Here is a 15721-nt window from a genome sequence, read left to right on the forward strand (position 1 = left end):
CCAAATTCCATGTTTTAAAGGGTGAGAATTAATTGTGGTGTGTTTCTATTTCTTCTTTTCTTTTGGTAAATCAGAATGTTGTAATCTTCCACATTTTGAAATCATCAGAACCTGTTTGACCAAAGGCATCTGAAGCATGAAAGACTTAAGTATAAGAAATGGAATATTTTAATATTAAATAACTTTAATATCCTAAAGCCTATTCAATTCCAAGCTATATTAAAAGCACTTTGAGTGGGGATTGTCTTTGGCCCTCAGGTCAAACCTTCCTCCATGTAATGTCAAAAGGGTTTTGTGAGCACGCCTTCAGACTTTGCAAGGATTATTTGTCCTTCCTCCAACTGCTCTTCAGAAGGAAAGAGAAGAAGATATGGCAGAAAGATAGAGAAAGGGTGAATCTCCCTGCTTTATAGGTAGTCCTTGACCACAATTGAGCTCAGAATTTATGTTGCTAAGCAAAATACTTGTTGTGAATTTTGCCCCATTTTATGACCTTTCTTGCCACAGTTGTTAAGTGAATCACTGCAGTTGTTTAGTTAGTAACATGGTTGTTAAGTGAATCCGGCTACTCCATCAGAAGGTTGCAAAAGGTGATCAAATGACCCCATCTGTTGTGGTTATCCAGCAGCAGGTGAGGACGGCTGAGAGTGAGGACTCAGATGAGGGGCCAGGACCATTAGGGAGTGGGCTGCTGCTTTCAGAGATTGTGGGAGCTGGCAGCAGCGATGAGGAGGTTCCTGAGGAGCCTGTGCCAAGTGTGTGGGCATGCAGGGCTGCTTGCAGGAAAGAGCAGCTGCAGCAGCACAGGCGTCTCGGGAGTAAGGCTGCAAGGTAATGGCCCCTCCAAGAAGATAAAAGCCAGCTGTGAATTGGACGCTCTTTGCAGGAAGCAAAGACATTTTGAAACTTGAGCCTCATGGACACTGCATTATCTTAATTGGTATTTGAAGACTCTTGTTTTGTAAAATATTTCTAGGTAACCTTATCTGTTATTCTTAGCAGCCTTGCACAGTTTTGGAAAGGCTCATGCTTATCAAAGTTAATTAGTTTGCAGCAGCCTTTTAACCGGGGATTTGTAAGAATCATTAAAAGGGTTCCTGTTCCCTTTGGTTTGTGTTTGTTTTATTGGAAAAGGGTTTGGGTCAGAACACCATCATAAATATGAATCAATTGCTATGCGCCTGCATTTTAATCATATGACCCATGGGGATGTTGTAACGGTTGTGTAAAAACAGTCATAAGTCACTTTTCTCCTTGCCGTTGTAACTTTGAACAGTCACCAAATGAAATGTTATAATTCGAGGACTGCATGGGGTAGATCCTACCCCCAGTTCTTCTTTTTCTGGGTTGTCTTGGATACGATTTGGATTCTTTCATGATTTGATGGTATCACTTATAAGTACCTATTCAGGTCCCACTACTGTCTATTGACCAAATGTTTGTTTTGCTCTAGCTGGTGACGGGAGTATGGGAAGGAGGATACAATTTCTTCTGTCAGGATACGCACAGTGGAGGTGAAGCTGATATGAAGGTAACCTTCTAAACTGATTATGCTGCTTTACTTTACCTCTTGAAGAAGAGGGTTCCTACAGGTGTGAGCATGCTGGTTTGCAAAGGACACTCTTCTAGCTCTACCCTCCCAACCTGGTGTTTTCCAAATGTGCTGAGGATTCACTCCTCCTCCAATTCTAGCTAGCATGGCTGAAGTCTACTTTATATGGAAATCATCGGTCAGAAAAGGCGATTGAGCCTTTAATGTCTGTTGCCTGCTAATGCTTTGCAAAAGGAAGCAACGCTTATGCAGATATCTCTAAATCAGGGCTGTCAAACTCACGGTCCATGGGCCAGATACATCACGCGCTGGCCATCCCGGCTTAGAGAAGGTGGGGAAGTCCTGATATGTCATGTGACGCTACCATGACAATGTGAGTTTGACACCCCTGCTCTAAATAAAGACCTGTGATAAGAGTTGGAAGACAAATTTTGCAGACGGTGTCTATAGATTTCTCATTGTTCAAGCTATCGAGGTCTTAGCAGTAATGTAGCCCCATAATAGGCCTTGAGCAATAACTTGATTTCTCTTTGTTCAACTGGGATTGTGGATGTGTGTGGCTCTTGCATGGGAAAGATTTACTAATATGTCTTGGTTGATTGATGTTGGAGAAGTAGGTAAAGTAGTTTGCAAAAAAAAAACTTGGGTGGTACTACACTCTAAAACTCTAAAACTAAGGATTTTTAAAATTTATTAGCTTTTCTATTTTAAAAATATATTGTGTAAGTTGTTTTGAAGAACAATGTTACTATTGAAGTAAAATTGTAACAGTACTAAATAGTAATATTTACAATTAGTAAATAGCTTTAAGCAGCCAGATTTCCTAACAACTATTTGAGTCTGATTTGGATGGAAGGGCTTTATAGGTTAAGTGTTTTAAGGCTGGGTGAGGAATGGAAGCTGGGCCTTCCTGAAACAACAATGCTTCACCTGCAAAAGTGTTTAGAGCAAAAACACAATTATTGGAACCAATTCTTTCCTACAAGAAATAGAATGTGGAATGTTTCTGGATTACCCAGAAAGATTTCGGTTACAAACAAAACATTCTCAAACGGCAACTCTTAAGTAAAATCTGCAGTTAACAAAATAATCCTTTTAAAAATGCAATGTCCCTTTTTAAAACTTGCCTTTGCTCACAGTATATTGCCTGAACATAATATCCATGGAAACCTGCAGGTACATTAGAAATTCAAGTGTTAATCCTTCATTTTCAGCCCTTGTGTTTCATGATACACTTTTGATAAACCCACAGGTATTTCCATGTAACACTTCAAATGGAACAATACTTGGAACTAGTGGCAGGGAGTTAAATATCTCATATTCCCCTTTAGGAAACGGTGCAAAAAATCTCTAATGTACTGCTCGTTACCTAATCTGATAAAATTAGATGAAAGACAGGAGCAACACCCCAATGTCTCCCCCTTTCCCAAATTAGGGAGTTCATAACAGTTTGCCTGCTTTGCAGAAATGGGGAAGACATTCTAATTAAGATCTCGAAAGTGTTGTCAACATGATTTGTTCTAGGAAAGATGCTTTTTACTCTCCTTTGGAATATGCACTTCTGATTTTTGTAGATTAATATCTTGAAAGAAGACAGTCTTCCGTATGTGTAAGGTTATTTTAAGGATGAAGAGATAGGTCAGAAAGTTTGAGCAACCCTCCTTGAGTTTTCCTTGAGGACTGATGAACTTCCATTGGGAGCTCATGCACTCCATCCAGTCCTCACCCCTGAATCCATTCCATTCTTAAGTTCAAACTTGTTTTTTGCTTCTCCATTTATTCTTGAACTTTTCTTAAATTGTATTTTGAGGTTGCTGTCTTGCTTGTAATTGCTATCATTAATGCTATCATTTTTTTTTACGTGTCTCCTTGACAGGGCTCTGTTCTAAAAGTCAGGCTAAAAATAATTGTAATAAAATACATTTTTAGACTTTCAATTTCAAATAGCAGTTCCAGGAATCAATAGACCAAGCTCCTCATCTATTTGAAATGTTTAGCCTTTATTTTGCGAGGTTTTAAAGCCTCCTTTAATCTGATATGGCATTTAGAAATATCATTGATATGCTCCTAATGGTTCTTTGGAGGCCGTAGATAATCACTGAGTACTGCTATTTTTTTTAACCTCATTTTAAAACGAGCACATCAAAACAGGCTACGTTGGAACTTGGATATAAGCCATTATCTGTGCAATATTCAAACGTGTGCTTTCCCAGTTATAATCTGATCAACATATGATTATTTCAGCAGATATTGTTTTGAAATTTCAGTACCAGTATCCTTTTTTAAAATGTGCAAAAATGCTGTTTAGGAATTTATAGATTGATTTGCAATCCGAATCCAAAAATGTCAAATTTTTGCTTTAGACACAAAACAATTCAGAATCCTATAATTTGTCTATACTCCCCATTTCTATTATGCACTCAGTGTTGGTAGAGGAGCCAGGTATTTCAACCTGGCCTTTTTTTATTACACTAACAAGGAAGTACCAGCTCAGATCTTCTTCCCAAGTTAAAATATTTACCAGGAATTATCTGACTCGGTTAATTACATTTGAATTGAGCATCTATGCTGCCTTTCTTCCAAACAGAGTACTGTATCATACAGGGGGAATATGTCAAATGTTACAACTACCATATTTTTCTGTCTATAAGACGCCCCCGTGTATAGGATGCCCCCCCCCCCTTTTCTTATCCAAAATTCAGCAATCAACATTTTAAACATTAAATAGAAGGCATTTATTTTACAAAGTAAGACATTTGCTTACCGGTACCAGGATTTGTGTGTGTGTATGTGTGTGTGTGTGTGTTTTCTGACATTTTTATGGGCTTAGAACGCTTCGACATTACCACTCCCTGTCGCACTGGCTACACGCTCTCCGCAGCATCAGCTGACAACAGTTACATAAGGCTCATGATTGGAGGAAACCTGTTAGCTTGTCTCTGCAATCGGAAGTTTCACTCGTGAGGCTAGTTTGCAGAGAGAAGGTATCGGCAGTCTCGCAACCGCGGTTCACCAGTCACCCCACCCCATATAAGATGCCCCTCCATTTGTAGGTAAATATTTTTAAGAAAAAGTATCATCTTATACACAGAAAAATGTGGTATATTTCTGAGAGTTGTAATATTCAAAAGACAGTTTTATGACTGAATACGTTTTGGAACTCATAGGTAACCAAATATCACTGTGGCTGTTGGGATAATTGCATGCAAAAGGAATAAAAAGCTTTTCAAGACTCTGTAAATGGTGTACGGTTGACCTCTTAATCTGAGACTCCATTTGTTTGCGACTCAGTCCCATCCATTTCTTTCTTTTCATAACCAGGCATTGAAATACTTCTCTTAAGTGGGGGGGAAAGAGATTGTGAAATCTTCAGAAGAGTGGTGGTCAGGGAACGTTTTTAAAAATATTCTGAAACATTAAAATGAGGGGAGCTAATGGTTAATTCTCTACATTAAGTTATATCAAGTGCCTCTTATGCAGTGATAGATTTGATAACCGACAGAATATATTTTATCTTAATTTTATAACCTTAGAAAGAAATGAGCAAGCAATGCACATCACAACTTACTGAAAGCTAGTAACAGTAATAAAACAGATATCCCTTAAAATGCTGAAATTGCAAAATTCCCCGAATCTTTGAACCTAAAACATCCATAATCCTGGATAATGCCAAAGAAAAGAAATTAGTCTTGAGGCTTTTCCTAAAAGCTTGTACTGCATTCTTTATTTTGGAATTTCAGCCAAAAAGATCCCCTTCGCTCAGATACCCATTTATATTGTTGGAAGAGAGGGTCAAACTTCTTACCTAATTCTTTCATTTGTTTGCAAATTCTTCAGCCTAATGATTCTTTGTCCTGTAACTTAGTTTTAATTGAGTCAGATTTCAGCATGGGCTACCGAAACAGTCTAGCTTGCTATTTCATAATATGCTTGCTCAAAAACTAGTTCTCTCCCTTCATAATCAACCTTCCTCTGGATCTCAGTCTCTCTAGCAGGGCAAAAGCTTAGGGAATACAATAGCCTTAACTCGTGTTTGCTCAGATTGTTCAGGGATCTCTGTAGCAATGTGAGGATTAAACATTTCCCTTGTGAGTTTTGATGCACCTGAGCTACAGTTTAATTAGCATAAAATTACAGTGTCTTTTGCTTTAGACACAGCTTCGTTTTTATACCTATAATCAGGTAGCTACTTCAGACCTGCCCAAAGTGTTTGGACTACACAGTAGAGCCACCTCTCTCTTTCCTTTGAATCGCTTTCAGTGTAAGATTAAACACCTGGTTGTGAAATAGTCCTGTGTTTGGAAGCCCAGGACACTGTTGAATCAGGCCACGGTCTGCAGTGTTTCTCAACCGTGGCAACTTGAAGATCAGTGGACTTCAACTCCCAGAATTCCCCAGTCAGTGTTGCTGACTGGAGAATTCTGGGAGTTGAAGTCCACTGATCTTCAAGTTGCCACGGTTGAGAAACACTAATGTAACAGACAGTGGATCAGAAGGAGCACTAATCCCCACTAGGTTCTTGTCCAACTGAGATCTTCCTTTGAGGCAGAGAATATGCCCCAAAGTTTTATTTTACATGTATCTGTGGATCAAACCATCTGAACCATTTCTCCTCTTCCCAGATTATACGGGTCCTCTGGTGGTATTACTTCTCAAAGTTCATCGAATTTATGGATACTTTCTTCTTTATATTACGGAAAAATAACCACCAAATCACCATTCTTCATGTCTACCACCATACAACTATGTTGAATATTTGGTGGTTTGTTATGAACTGGGTGCCTTGTGGCCACTGTAAGTATTCTTGTGATTCAGGAAGGGAGATTGATTGTGTGCATATAATATTGTATATACATATACCACATGTATGATTCTAGAACAGTTTCATTGTAAAAAAAAAAAAAAAGATTATATGTGTACAGGTAGTCCTCAACCTATGACCAGAAGTGAGCCCAAAATTTCCGTTGCTAAGCAAGACAGCTATTGAATTTTGCCTCATTTCACCTCCTTTCTTGCCAGAGTTGTTCAGTGAATCCATGACAGCTGTTAAGTTAGTAATACGGTTGTAAAGTGAATCTGGCTTTGTTTGTCAGAAGGTTGGAAAAGGTTAATCACATCACTCCGGGATAGTACAACCATCATAAATAGGAGCTAGTTGTCCAGTGCCCAAATTTTGATCACATGACCACGGGGAAATTGCAATAAGTCATAAGTATAAAAAAACCCATCATAAGTCAATGTTTGCACTGCCATTGTAACTTCAGACGGTCACTAAATGAATGGTTATAGGTCGGGGACTACCTGGATATGTATTCTGTTCACTCACCAAATTGTAGAGGTTTTATTTCTAATTGTTTATAAGGCTTATCACGCTTGTCATTAATTTGGTAAAACTCAAAGTTGAGGCTGATTGATTAAAGGTTAAATTCCTTCACAATAGCTAGCTTTTGTCCTTGTTTGCTACTTTTTTGTCTTTTTTTTCAGCTCTGTATTTTGCCAAATGTTTGTCCCCCGCCAACTTGCACTGTGCTTAGATGTTCTGAGTTACAATTGGGAGTAGATATCGAGATTATCAAAAACAACGCCAGGCAGGAGCTATCAAAAAGCTTTTCCATGCTGTAACAGCTATACTTCAATGTCACACTTAGAAATACTTAGATGTTCATGCAGTGTGGAGGCTCCCATACTGCTAGCATCAGATGCACCCAGCTCACATCAAATAACTGCATCTATTTGCACCAGGCTAACAAATGAGAGAGGTGAAGAAACAGTCATTATGCATTCAAAGTTCACCTCTGGTAGCTGCTTAGATGCAAAATATGATGTAAATAGATGTGTCTTCGATCTCCATTGTTATGTAGATTGACTACTGATTGTAATAAATGTTGATGTGTATGGCTGAATAATGGCTTGTAAACAAAGTCAGTGTTCCATTACAATTTGTAGCCGTTCCCTGGAAACCACAATCTTAAGTGGGAGAAACCTCTTATAATTAACAAGTTATAATTACAACCAGTTCAGGTTCAGAAATGACATTAAATGACCTTTCTTTGGTGTTTCCAAGGTTCAATTTTATTCTAATCTTGAAGTTTTAAAGGTTTGTAAAATATTTATAATTGATTTAGTGCATCTTTTAAAACAATGCCTTTCATAATCGCATTTTCCCCTCTCCTTACCACCTGTAGCGTATTTTGGTGCCACTCTTAACAGCTTTATTCATGTCCTCATGTATTCCTACTATGGACTATCTGCTATCCCATCTATGCGTCCATATCTCTGGTGGAAGAAATACATCACTCAGGGGCAGCTGGTGAGTAGTAGTTTGCTTTTTTGAACAGATAGGAGCAAGTTCTTTTTGGGAAGAACCAAACATTTATACGTTTGTGTGACATCTTAACTCATGTGACCACATTTGCATGCTAACTAAAATTTCCGGTTTCTGATTGTAGTTAAAGCTGTTTACCTTAACCTCAACTGTGGACTGTATTTGCATATTGTATTAAATGTGAACACACCCGAATTCATTGCATGACCTGATAGTAACCTGCATAGCGCCAGGAACGCTTGCCCAAGTTCAGTAGCTCCAGGAATTTTTAACAGATGCAGAAGCTCCAGTATATACCCCACCCTTTAGTATACATACAAAGGCATGGACAACTGAAGAGCTCCATTTGATATACAGGTAGTCCTCAACTTACAGCCACAATTGAGCCCAAACTTCCTGCTGCTAAGTCAGGCAGCTTTTAAGTGGATTTTGGCCCGTTTTACAACTTTTCCTGCCGTAGAGTTTAAGTGAATCCCTACAGTTAAGTTAGCAACACAATTGTAAGTGATTCTGGCTCCCCCACTGACTTTGCTTGTCAGAAGCTGGCAAAAGGTGATCAGGTGACACTGCAGTCATCATAAATACATGCCAGTTGACAAGTGTCTGAATTTTGATCATGTGACCATGGGGATTGCTGCAAAGGTCGTAATTGTAATTGTGAAAATAGTCATAAGTCTCTTTTTTTCTAGTGCTTTTGTAACTGTCACTAAATGAATGGTTGTTAATCAGGGACTACCTGTGCTGCAAAATAAACACAAGGATCTTGATGAGGGCACTGTCAAGTTGGCCACTTTCAACATGTTCATTGTTTCTGGCCTTTAAGTGGAATTACGACCAGCCAACTTGTTGCCATGCTAATCTCACTCCTGAAGGCAGACACTCAGTTTCAATCTCAAAATGATACCTTGAGACTCATGACAAGATATCTATAAGCTCATTTGCACAACATCAACTTTTATCTTTTTGGGGTAACCTCGCTTCATGTCTTTACACACTAGATTTTGAGTTTAATCGAACGTCAGAAGTATCTTACCTCTTAGCCTGATCTTTTTGGAATGGAGTGCCACCCCATTTTCCTTAAGGAATGACTGGAAGTTGTGGTGCAGATCTTAACAAGAGCATAAGAAATGAGTGATTATGATTGTGATTGATTCCTGCTCTGTTTGGCTACCACAATGTGGTATTTATTTCTTTAAATAACCATTTTCTCCTCTTACCCAACAGGTTCAGTTTGTTCTGACAATCATCCAGACAAGCTGTGGGGTCATTTGGCCTTGTCGGTTCCCTATGGGATGGTTATACTTCCAAATTGGTTATATGATCTCCTTGATTATCCTTTTCACAAATTTCTATGTCCAGGTGAGTTAAGTCAGGTATTTCCAGAAGAATGGGAGTGGGATGGTCATCACCAGTCTGTTTCTTCAATTTGCGGACAGTTGGATTCTAATATGGGACAGTATTTTATTCTATCAGTACTGCATTTATCTATAGATCTTTAAGCCAGATATGTCTTCTTCCAGTTTCAGGATCATACTGGGAAAGCGCACAGTTGCTTTAAGAATTTATAGGCAGGGCTATTTTTATGTCCCCAAAGCTCAAAGCACTTTTTGGCCTTCAAAACTGAAACATTGCAGTCCTAGTAGGCATCTGAAAAGATAGCATAGAACAGAGTTCCCCAACCTTTCCAGCAGTGGTGGGATTGAAAATTGTTTACTACCGCTTCTGTGGGTGTGGCTTGGTGGGTGTGGCAGGGGAAGGGTACTGCAAAATCTCTATTCCCTCCCCACCCCACTAACCTGGTTTCCAGCTCCACTCTCCTGTGCAGAGCAACAAAAGAAGACCCAGCTGATCAGCTGAGACTTGGGAGGCAAAGAATAGATAGGGGCAGGGCCAATCAGAGGTGGTATTCCAAAGTACTCAAAATTCCCGCTACCAGTTCTCCAAACTACTCAAAATTTCTGCTACCGCTTCTCCAGAACTGGTCAGAACCTGCTGAATACCACCTCTGCTTTCCAGCTTTGTAGACTGGCGGGGTGTGTGTGTGTGTGAAGAAGGGATGGTTTTGCACAGTTTGAGAGCAAGCATGCACAAGTGCAGCTCCATTTGCACGAGTGGTGGGCACTGTGCAGTTGGAGCACACACATGCTCACCAGCTTGCTCGCACAAGTGGGAATGCGTGTGTGTGCTCACCCGCCCTTTCCGCAGCCTGGTTCCAAGTAGCTCATGGCCCAGGAATTGGGGACTCCTGCTATAGAATGCACTAAATATTGTTCTAAAAGATTATATAGCGAACCAATTAAATGAAACTTTTAAAGTAAGTGTTGCATGGTTTGTTTGCCCACCCCCCCCCCCAGTTGTTAGTTTGGTGGGGATCTTAAGTTGTTTTTAACTTATCCTGGTTCTGTGTCCCAAATTTAGGAGGATCAGATAACATCTATAATATAGTGAGGAGCACCTTTGGGTCTCCTGAAATTAGAAGAATTGAATGAGCATCTCCCTACCCATAGCCTGTATGAAGAGAACGTTATGTTCATGTTTTACAATAAACTACAGTTTATTTTTCATTCCTGTAAGGGAGACTGTAGTTTGAGAAAACTTTAATTCTGATTAAAAAAATCAGACTCTGCCCCTTAAGACAGTCTGAGTAGAGGAAAGTACTCATGTAATTAAAAAAAAACACACCCTGATTTTCCCCTTCTCTTTGGTACTGTGGCAAAAGCTATTACTGACCTGTCTCTCTGTGTTTGTGTGGGTTTTTTTTTCAAAGACTTACAACAAAAAAGCAGCCTCCAGAAGGAAAGAATATCAGAATGGGTCTGCAGCTGCTATGAACGGGCACACAAATAGCTTTTCTTCTTTTGGGAACAATGTGAAGCAAATAAAACAAAGAATGGATTGAAGACCAAACTGAAAAACTATTCTGATATCCCAGGCAACAACAACAACAAAATCTGATTGTAAGCACAATATGTGTTGTGCACTGATAACTCTTGACAGCTACTGTAACTATTCCTGCCTAGAATAGTGTTGATTTATATAGGATTTAACCAGTGCAAAACATCCTAGAAACTATCCATAAGCTAAAGTTGACGACGTTGATAATCCTGGATGATCATAGACTGAAGCATAAAATGTGGAAGGAAGTATTGTAGTATGACAGACACTGCTGTTGCCTTACTAGTTGATATAATAGGTGCTGAATTAGGATTCACGATTCCAAAAGTGTAATTCAGACTCATATTTTTAACTGTAGATAGTGCATGTTACTGTAATTTGTATGACAAAATTCAGCTCTTTTTTTCTTTCCAGTAGTTTAAAACACACATGCCTTAAATCAAAATAAAAGCAGGGCCTAAAATCTAATTACCAGTTTGAAAATGTATGGAACTGTTTCATTTCTAAGAGGGCAGCTTCTCAAACGGCATTTTGTGCCCTGGTACGGATGCCCAAAGGAGAAGCACAGGGTCACTGATGAAAAGTTCACATACATGCATACATGTGGATCTCCCCACACGTTCAACTGTACAGCCTCATTTCCTGTGGAGAGATTGTATTTCCAAATCGGCGATACAATCTCCTTAATTGACCCTTTTCACAAATGGCTGTCTTCAGGTCTAGCATATAAAAATGTCTATCTACCATACAAGTGGTAACCCCTGGAATGGAGAGCAATCCCCCTGCAAACCCTTCACATGCACAGTATGTTGTGCATCCCGATCTGAGGGAGGCCTCTCCTTCAGCTGAGGTGCAACGTCGTTTAATTCCTTCCAGAAATCAAAAGAGACACAGCAGACTGTTTATGACGTGCGGACACGCTCAAAGGCGCTCGTGCTTCTATATATGCTCGGTTTGAAATGACACCAGTGCTTTTTTTTAAAAAAAAAAAACACGGCCATTTAGTTGGACTTGCTCTTGTTTTCTTTTAACAAGTCTTGCAGCGGTTCACCTTTTAAAAGTAATTTTTTTCTCTCCATTAACTTTTAATAAGCCATGGAAACTGCATTTGCTTTGGGAGGCTAGCCTGCTACCTCTCTCCCACCCAACTTTTACAGTGTTGCATCCTGAAAAGAGTTGCTGTTTCTTTTCAAAAACGACCGGCGACATCTGAGGTGAAACCAGCTGTAGGGTTCTCCTTTTCCCCTTCAGGAAGGCACAGCTCATTCTTTTCCCGTTTCATCGCCGTGTCTTTCCCTCGCTTGAAAAACCATAGAAATGAGAGTCTTCACTCTGGGCCATGGCGAGCCAAGGAAAGGGATTCCGTTGTGAAGCAGATCTCTGAAAATGGCAGGGGTTGAGCAGCATATTCTCATGGCGTTGTTTCAACCACACTTCAGAGCTATTCCTGGGCAGATTTAGCGTTTGCCCTGTTTTTCCTAGTTTCTGCCAATTGGTTGTAATTGCAATTTAAGGAAACTTTGGGATGAACCCTGACTTCTCACTCTTCCCCCCCAACTTCCTCTGCAGTATTGAAGCTGGAGTTTACTTGAGAATGAATAGCGTAGAGCAGAGAAGGCTACATCTGTTTAAGGGAAACTTTTCTGCAAAACGGGATCTGCCCCAGTGCAAATAGGAATCCTTCCATTCACACAAGCAACTCCTGGATCCAACTCATTGACTTTAGAAATGTGCCTCTAGTAAATGTTTTCCAGTTTTTGCCTTTTCAGAGTGTTGCTTTTAGTTCATGTCAGACTATAGTTATATGACAAATTCTTGGAACAAAATGAGGTTTATTTCCTTCATTTCTTCTTCAGTTCCTTGTGTCGTTGGACATTTATTTCGGAAATGCTTGTTGAAATCTCTGTTGTAACCACACAGAGATATATACAGTGTTGGTTGATAGGCAGGTATCTGTAAAGAAATATGCTGTTTAGAATGGTAGTGTTTTAATCTATTAACATGCTAATCTGTACTTTGTATCAAGCCATTCCCTCTGTCCTTGTCCATCCAAATTTATATATTAAGAGTTTTATGATTTTATATTTATACAGATATGAGTTTACCATGTTCTTGCTCAGCTAATGTTTGAAACTAATTATTTCTCTTTATTAGCTTTGCATATTTGATTTGTTTCTTCTTCGATCAATCCCTCCCTCCCCCCATCCCTTCTTGTTTCTGAATGAGACAGCACTGATTTACTTTGTGTGTGTGCCTCTTAAGTGTGTATGTGTGTGTGCGTTTAATGTTCTCAAAACTTATATGTACATGTCTTGGTTTCTAGGTATTGATTTGCACAGTTTTTTGACATATTTCATACAGCAGCTTTACCATTCAAACAAAACATGCTGTCTAAATATGTGTGTGCTAAAAATAAAAAAAAACCTTAGCTTGTCAGAAATACCTGCATTGTTATGTTTTGTGTTTAATCATTAAATCATTCTTGATACCTGTGCTTGTGTTTTAATATATTGACACTTTCATGGAACCCAATGCAGCGTTGTAACTCATCTGTTATTTAATACTTGTATTTTTACATGAGAAATTCCTTCCCTTCTCCCCCCATTACACACCACCAATTACTGATGAACATTTTCCCCTTTTTGATAATTACAGGAATAAATAAGCCACAACTTAACTTTCAAAAGGAAAAAATAAGTAGCATTCAGCAAACTGACTTTTAAAATGTCTCCATTTTAATTTTTCTCATGTGTTTTTCCCTGTTGTTTGCACAGAGAAGAAAGTTCCCACTGGCATTCATAAAAACTTCCCTCTTGCCACAAGCTGATTCCAATTATGACAAATGCAGTCAGAGGAAAAGGATTGAAAAGGCCTTGTGCCTCCTGTCCTGGCTTGAAGTAGTGATTCTGCCCTGGGAGTTGTTCAGTATCAATAAGGAATGTCATCTGAGTCAGAAACTGGGTCAGATACAAAGCCAAGGAGATCTGAAAACTGCAGCTCACAGAGGGATCTTTATTGACGCCCAGACCTAAAGCAAAAGGAGTCTTATTTAGGCCTGTATATTCTCATTCTCTCCCTCTTCCTCCAGATTCATATTTGAAAGACAAGCTGTTTTGTAATACCACAAAGCTCACTGAACAGTTTTTAACAGTCAATACAGTGACAGATAATTGCCTTTACTATACTTAGCTGATGTTTTACTGAAGTGTTTTAATAAAAATGTTTTTTAAAACCCTAATGTTTTGTACCCTAAAAACCCTTTCAGCTACAATTCCATATCCACTTAACTTGGAAAAGGTCCCACAGCACTTGGTCAGGTTTACATCCAAGTAGGCTGTGTTCCTGGGCAAGGGAGGACCCTTGTTCAACGGAAAATAATTACTGTTTCTTTCCATTGAATTTGTTTCTAAAGTGACGAGATATTTGTAGTTCAGGCTTGAACCGGAGGATCTTCTGTGCTCTGTAAAGTTGGTTGTTTTGTTGTAGAAGTTTCATTACCAAATAAGATATCATCAGTATGAGTACCGGCAGGGTAAGCGACTGTATATAAACAAGCAATCAATCCACACACACTGATACTAATGATGCTTTCTAGTTTGGTATTGAAAGATCTGTAAGAAAAGCACCAAGCTCAGAGAACACCAAGGACCTTATTGTTCCTAAACTGCTCGAGAATTCCATTTACAGGTGTGGAGCAATTCTTTTTTTACAGTCTTAAATCAAAAGTCCTTCCCAAGCTGACCACCTCCTCCAGGTGACATCTTCCCTAGAGGACAAAAACCCTTCCCCTTGGTTTAGCTAGCGATGGGAGAAGAACCCTCCTCTTTAGACCGTTCTTTTCCCCTTCCAGAGATTGCTTTGCCTGGTCAATGAGAGAAAATATCAGTGTTCCTGTTCACTTCCTTGCCAGATTGCAAATTCATCATTGCCAGTTTCTTTCAGTTTATTCAATGACAATTGGATCTGTAGAGTGAAACAGCATTTATATCATTTAAAGTCTATTTCTGAAAACCTGCTTGGTCACTACTCATAGGGATAAGGTTTGTACCAATTTACTGTTCCTGCACAGTAATGGATTAATTTATGATGAAGCATTTCACAATATCGGGAAGGTTGCAGGACTGTTTCTAACAAAGTCAGCACAATAACACATAACTGCCACCTGATCAGCTGATGTTTTGGTAAAGTATGTTAAATAAAAATTTAAACCTTCCTATTGAGGCAATGCATGAGAAATTAGTAACGCTGGTATGACCAACCCTGACTTCAAAGCTCCAGGTGGTCATTAGATGGCAGCAATGATTTTTAGAGAGGCTTTTAGCTTTTTTGCTGTCATTTGGAAAACTGGAATGTGGCAGAATCGCTTGTGAATGAATCAACAGACACTGATTACACAAAGGGTGGATGCTTTGCATATCTTTCCGAGATTAATACATGTTCACAAAGGAAAACAGCTATTTGCATTATATTTGCATACACTACATTTGATGTTCGTGCTCATTAGCTCTTAAACCATCTCATGTCAGTTTTCTCCCAATATATTATGTGATCTGCTGGTTACTGTTGAAGGACAGCGTCAAGGTCCATGTTCTAGCTAAGGGTCTTTAATCAAATTTCAATGGGGATTGAAAAATGTGGCATCCTTTCAGAGAATACACCTTCAAACAGCTGTCATCTCCATAAAATATCAGGCACACCAGGGATCATATTTGTATGTTTCCAGTAGATAACTGGGTTTTCTTGGCTTCTACATTATACTGGTGTTAAAAACACACCTGGAAGGTTAAATGGAAAAAAATGAGCTAATCATTCATGATGTGGCAATGGCAATAGTTTTAGAAGGTCACTCTAATTTCACCTTATGGAAAGGTTTCATTTCTGAGGAGGAAATGAAGTTGGGAACATAGGCCCACGAAAACAACCCTGTTCAAGACAAGAGTATACTTGGT

At 39.1% G+C, this 15721-nt stretch overlaps 1 protein-coding gene across 2 annotated transcripts in view; it reads left to right on the forward strand.

The window, feature by feature from the left end:
* ELOVL5 (ELOVL fatty acid elongase 5) overlaps nucleotides 1–13260 on the forward strand; it is a 60588-nt gene extending 47328 nt beyond the window's left edge. For both annotated transcript variants that reach the window (XM_026695198.2, XM_026695197.2), the window contains exons 4-8: nucleotides 1454–1531; nucleotides 6175–6346; nucleotides 7738–7862; nucleotides 9102–9236; nucleotides 10645–13260. In XM_026695198.2, coding sequence (XP_026550983.1) covers nucleotides 1454–1531; nucleotides 6175–6346; nucleotides 7738–7862; nucleotides 9102–9236; nucleotides 10645–10776 — 642 coding nt within the window. In that variant the 3' untranslated portion in view covers nucleotides 10777–13260. The remainder of the gene's footprint in view (nucleotides 1–1453; nucleotides 1532–6174; nucleotides 6347–7737; nucleotides 7863–9101; nucleotides 9237–10644) is intronic.
* Nucleotides 13261–15721: the final 2461 nt, after the last annotated feature.

The sequence above is a fragment of the Pseudonaja textilis genome, chromosome 1, assembly GCF_049901715.1.
Source record: "Pseudonaja textilis isolate UNSWEBS1 chromosome 1, rPseTex1.2, whole genome shotgun sequence".
Taxonomy (NCBI): domain Eukaryota; kingdom Metazoa; phylum Chordata; class Lepidosauria; order Squamata; family Elapidae; genus Pseudonaja; species Pseudonaja textilis.